This window comes from Canis lupus, chromosome 27 (assembly GCF_011100685.1).
Source record: "Canis lupus familiaris isolate Mischka breed German Shepherd chromosome 27, alternate assembly UU_Cfam_GSD_1.0, whole genome shotgun sequence".
Lineage (NCBI taxonomy): Eukaryota > Metazoa > Chordata > Mammalia > Carnivora > Canidae > Canis > Canis lupus.
In genome coordinates this window covers 9,731,950-9,737,949 of record NC_049248.1, presented here as the reverse complement: position 1 = coordinate 9,737,949, position 6,000 = coordinate 9,731,950, and the positions used below count along the sequence as shown (strand labels likewise).

The following is a 6,000-nucleotide window of genomic DNA, read 5'->3' as shown; positions in this document are numbered from 1 at the left end:
GGGGGAAGTGCTAAACCAAACTAATGTACTCCTAAGTGTCACACAACGGCTTTCTTTGTTTTCTCTTTCTTCCTGTCCAACCTGTACTTCTGATTCCAAAACCAGAACAGCTTCTTACACTGAACTTCTTAAGAAGGAAGTCAGTCCCCCACCCTCCCACCCCTGTCCTGCACTGAAGTAATGGGAGAGGCCATTTAATGTGATTGATGGGTCCCATGTGACGTGTTCCAAAGAGTAACTGATCCTTCAGTGTGCTTGACTATAAAAGCAAAGAAGTACAGGGAGAGGCAGAGTAGAAGGAAGAGAAGAAAGTGGATAGTTGGGGCAGCTAACATCTATTAAGAAGGAAAGAGGGAGATTAAATATTAACCTTGAAGTCTTTATTGTTCAGACAGTGGGCTAAAATGGTGCCCATCATTATTCTGAGCATCTTTTTGCTTCATTTTACTGTTTCTGTGGCCTCAGAACCGTAAGGAAATGTTACACCCCTTATCCTTACTATAGTAGTAGCAAAGTGACCTTATCAAATGCATTCTGTGTTCAGATTTGATTATATTTCACCATTTCAACTTCTGAGACTGAGTGCTGATTTGTCTTATAAATTTTAAACAAATGTATAAAGGAAATCAACATCTTTTTCTTAGGAGAACTCTCTCTGCATATTCAAGTTTATTGCAGTACTGTGAAAAATGTTTCAGGAATATTTCGATTAGCTGTAATTGTTTCTTAAGCATGTTCTGCATTTCTGTTACACTGGTTTAAAGCGTTGATCATTTTCTTTCCATAGGCAGTATATCCTATGGGTCTCCTCGGTGATACAGAGTCATTCTACCGAAAAGGCTTGTCTCCACCTTTTAAACCTTAATGAATCTGTATCCTTGAGTGTTGTCTTAGAACATGATGGATACAATACCACTATTTTTGACCAGTCTGTGGAAGAGGATAACTTCTACACTTGTGCAGATTTCCAGGTGAGGCACTGGATTGGCCTTTTCAGAACTTATGTTGGGGTGATGAAATTATTACTTAAAAGTTATTTTGAGAGAGATAACAAATTTTGATTAGGAACGAATTGTGGAAGCTAGAGAGTAGAATTAGAGAAATCCTGAGAGGGACCCCTATAACAAAACTTGTGAAATATTGCCATTTTTCTTTCATAGGGAGTGATAATAAAACATAATTACTTTTTTTTTAGATGGAACCATTTAACAATATGAGGAAAGAGAATCCAGGTAAAGAGGAGCAAGACTGGGACTCAGGGCACAAAGAAAAGGAAAATAGACATAAAAATAATAGACATAAAAATAAGTTTATTAGAAACTGCTCTCATGCTAAATAAAGGAATTGTAATAAGTGGTCTCCAAATCTCCCATTAAGAAATGATGTGCTCTGTGGAGGCTCTCAGCCTAAGAAGCCAAATTAAGACATTGTTTACCAGCTTCTGTCTAAAAATTATTTTCCCTTTCTCTGCTCTTTAACATAAACAGGTTTCTCAGATGTCCTCTGAGCAATTAGCTTTTGTGACATTGTTGGCTAAAGGAAAGACATTTAAAATCTCTGAGAGGAGATCTGTAGTACTCATTTCAGAGGAGACGGCAACGTTTATGCAGACAGATAAGCCCATCTACAAATCTGGAGAGAATGGTAAATCAATGTTCATGTTTCCTTTGTGTCACTAGCCTCAGGAACACGTTCTTCTGATTTAGAGCAATCCAAATATGTGAACATCAGTCTTAAGTTTATTCTTAATGTTATGGGATCATGGATTTCTAGAATTTCTTTTTTTTTTTTTTTTATTGGTGTTCAATTTACTAACATACAGAATAACACCCAGTGCCCGTCACCCATTCACTCCCACCCCCCGCCCTCCTCCCCTTCTACCACCCCTAGTTCGTTTCCCAGAGTTAGCAGTCTTTACGTTCTGTCTCCCTTTCTGATATTTCCCACCCATTTCTTCTCCCTTCCCTTATTTTCCCTTTCACTATTATTTATATTCCCCAAATGAATGAGAACATATAATGTTTGTCCTTCTCCGACTGACTTACTTCACTCAGCATAATACCCTCCAGTTCCATCCACGTTGAAGCAAATGGTGGGTATTTGTCATTTCTAATAGCTGAGTAATATTCCATTGTATACATAAACCACATCTTCTAGAATTTCTACTGGTTGCCTAGGTCAGTTATGAAACAGTGCCTCCAAATTCATTAATTGAATGCTTTGCTTCTTAAACTTGTGCATGCCATGTTCAATGTTTAAAAAATACTAGTGACATACTTCCATAATACAGTGACTATGGGCATGGGACATGGAACAAAATTTTTTGGTTTCAATTGCTGCTCCATAATTTACTAATTGGGCAAGTAAGATATTTAATCCTCTGTTTAGACTCATTATTTTCCTCTATAGAATAGACATACTAAAAATGTCTTACTTGAAGAAATATTGTGAGAATAAAATAAGCTAGCCAATGTAAAATAGTAGCTAGCACACAGTAAAGACTCCATAAATATTATTAATTTATTATTATTATTTATACCAGTAGAAATAATCACAAATCTGTTAACCTAAGCTGAGTCCTTCTAATTTTCTTTATTATTGTGGTAAATAAAAGGTAGCAGAAGAAACACCAAACTAGGATTCTGAAGGATATGAACTTTGTTTTGGCTCTTTTGATAAATTACTGGTTTACAATATTCTGTAATAGCAAGACAATTAATTTCTGTATCTATTTACAAGAAATCATACCTGGGGAAAAAAATAACAAGAAAAAATATTTTCCCTTCTTCCTCTTTTCTTTTAGTTCAAATTCGCATTGTGACACTGGATACCAAGTTCAGACCTGTTGAGGATTTGGTATGTTCAATATTGTCTAATGGTACAATGAAATTTAAGCAAATTAAACAAATTCATTGCTACCGAAAGTGTCATCAGGAAGCTTTCCATGAGTACAGAAATCCATTCTAACATGGAATGCTATATAGATATGGCATGCTGACTCCCCAATTTAAAACTTTCCTTTATAGTGAGTTAATTTATACTCTTTAGGTCTTCTTGACATATAATGAAAAAACAAATGGGATGCATGGAACCTGCTTTCTACTTCCTCGATGAGGTTCGGGATCTCTTTCACATTTGGGGTTTTCTTGTCATTCTTAGCTATAGAAATTTTGTCTTCTGAGAATGTTAAGTCAACACTAAGTCAGATAATCTTATTAATGCAATATCTGGGGGAAAAAAAAAGAAAAGCTCTATTACAATATTAACCCGCATTTTTTTTTCTTTTCAGTATCCATTGATCACACTTCAGGTAAGTGATCTGCTTTATCACACTCATTTTTAAAATATTCAGTAAATAATGATGTGTGTCTAGCTTTCATTACATGTAGTTATAAATTAAGATAATTGAAACAAGGGGAAGAGAAATCTTTATCTACCTATACAATGTAAGGCATCAGAGGAAGACTCAAATAAAAGTTTGCCACTTTTAGTGTTAAGTCCTATTAGGCAGTCCTAATGGATTTTCACAGAAAATAAAATATTGGGCTCCTTGTAGGAGAGTTTTATATTTAAAATTGCTCAGGTTTTTGAGAGGAGTTTTTTGGCTACTGGCCCTTCTCCATCTTAATTTAACCACATCTTGTTTTAAGGAAATATAAAACATAAACATCTAAATATTTGAAATAAATTAGGTGATATTATTCCAAAATGGACACTTTGCTTTAAAAAATATAATGGGGTCTCCTACCAATCCAAATTTCTAGTGCAGTTCAAACCCATTTCAAATCTTAACATCTGTCAGTAAATTATTTGTAAGCAACTCCAAAATATGTATTTTAATTTCTACATGCAACATGTACCATTATTAACTAAGTCTAAGTGTTAATACACTGAGATCATCATTAATGAACATGTATGTAAATGCCTACTTCAAATGGTCTTTTTTTTAATTTTTTTTTTACTTTGTTATATGGGTGGCAAATAGCTCATCCTTTTAGCAGGATAAATATCAAGTCAGCCATTTTTATGCTTTCTGCATTATTAATAATCTGTAAATAGTATTATCTTCACATCCTAATTCAGTTAGCATCATGTTCCACGGAAAGCAACAGAAAGCTTAATTAACATTGGCTTCAATGAGTAAAAGGCTTATTTTCACAAACCCCTACGTCTGAGTGTAGGTGCTTAAGTGTGGGGACAGTAACAACATTATATTACCAAGGATCCAGGCTTCTTCTACTTAACCTCTCTGCCATCCTCTGTTGTTTTATTCTCAATGCCAGCTGCATCTGATTCCTTTAGAAATAAGTTCCCAGTGACTTCTACTTACATTCAATTGGTTACATGGGCAATCCTTCCTGAAAGGAAGCCTGGAAAATTAGTGTTATGGGATTTATCATAGAGGGGAAAAAGACAATTAAAAAATTAAGTAAGTAGTAAGTAACATTTTTGTTTCCTTGTAGAAATCTTTTAATCAGGAGTTCTTTAATCACAACTGGATGATATCAATAAATTTACGGAACCAGGCTCACAGAAGGTGCAATATGCTAAAAGCAAATAAAAAAGAAAAGGTGGCATTATCAATCCTTTCTTACTGTAGAACTTCCACTGCCCATCTCTTTCATGCAGTGCGAAAATTCATGACTAATTTACTTACAGACCAAATGAACATCAATAACACTCTATAAGTATCTGTTAGGATAAATTCCTCCCTGTGCATGTGTGTGGATCCACTCTACTTTGGAAAGCATACTCTGGAGCAGGCACACTGAGTTTTAAATTTTTTAACTATGCAGCTCTGGTTCAGAAAGACAAAAATCCAAAGCATTTGTTACAGGTTATAGTTCTTATCTGGTTGGGGGGCTTAACAGAGCTATACTATATTAATTGAATATTAATATTAATTGAATTTGGATACCTGAGAAAGTTATATTATTTTTACAGTTTGTGATATTAGTTTAATAAAGTGTAGCTTTCTTTGCTTATAATAATTACAGAAATACCCAAGGTAAAGAAGGAAAGCATAATACTCTTTATGACCTTTGCTTTTATTTCTTCTTTATTTCCAGGATCCTCAAAACAATAGGATTTTTCAGTGGCAAAATGTGACCTCTTTTAAAAATATTACCCAACTCTCATTCCAACTGATTTCAGAACCAATGTTTGGAGATTACTCTATTTTTGTGAAAAGAAAATCAGGAAAGACGTTGACACACCAATTTACTGTTGATAGATATGGTAACTAACTATTTATGTTTGTTCCGTGTAAATGTGGAGCTCAAATGACTGAACAAAACAGTTTTTATGTTAGATTTAGGCAAAAGTCTATGAGACCTGATTTGGTTTTCTGTCATTTCCCTTTCTTGGGGTTTTTTGTTTTATAATCTCTCCTTTCTTGTTACTCACTCCTTGCCGAGTATTGTGATTCTAACCTCTGACTCTTCTACCTAGGAAAATCTCCTCTTCTAGAATCCAGGCAATTGTCTACACAACGTAAAAGATTACCATAATTACATTTTATTTAATGTAAAGTTCTGACAATAGGGAAAAGAAAGGAAAGACACTATCATTTACTGTGCAGTTGAAATGTGATCTGTACAGATGCATACATCGGACAATGTTGTGCACAGAGGGATACTTAGTTAGATGACTGGCATAAGTTTTTCTCACTAGCAATTGTAAGGGCTGAAGTCTCTTTCTTTGTGTTTCCAGTGTTGCCCAAGTTTGAAGTTAAGGTCAACGCACCACAGACAGTGACGATTTCAGATGATGAATTCCAGGTGAATGTATGTGCTAAGTAAGTATTCAGGAGATTTGACTCCATAGGTCAATACAAAATTCAGAAAGAATGAGAAATGAAATTAACCATGTAACTTTAATTACTTATATTCTTACATTAAGATTATTAGAGAAGTAACGAATTCTCATTGAAAAATATTTGAAAAAGATAAAAAGGTAAGAAATTACATATAATTAATTCTACCAATGGCCATTTAAATT

General features: G+C 34.3%; 1 protein-coding gene across 2 annotated transcripts in view; it reads left to right on the top strand.

Moving 5' to 3' along the window:
* The first annotated feature begins 271 nt into the window (after positions 1-271).
* The window catches only part of LOC611455 (ovostatin homolog 2-like), a 53,809-nt gene continuing 48,080 nt past the window's right edge, over positions 272-6,000 (top strand). For both annotated transcript variants that reach the window (XM_038576750.1, XM_038576751.1), the window contains exons 1-7: positions 272-469; positions 788-971; positions 1,488-1,644; positions 2,804-2,856; positions 3,290-3,310; positions 5,070-5,238; positions 5,713-5,797. In XM_038576750.1, the coding sequence (XP_038432678.1) occupies positions 405-469; positions 788-971; positions 1,488-1,644; positions 2,804-2,856; positions 3,290-3,310; positions 5,070-5,238; positions 5,713-5,797 (734 nt within the window). In that variant the 5' untranslated portion in view covers positions 272-404. The remainder of the gene's footprint in view (positions 470-787; positions 972-1,487; positions 1,645-2,803; positions 2,857-3,289; positions 3,311-5,069; positions 5,239-5,712; positions 5,798-6,000) is intronic.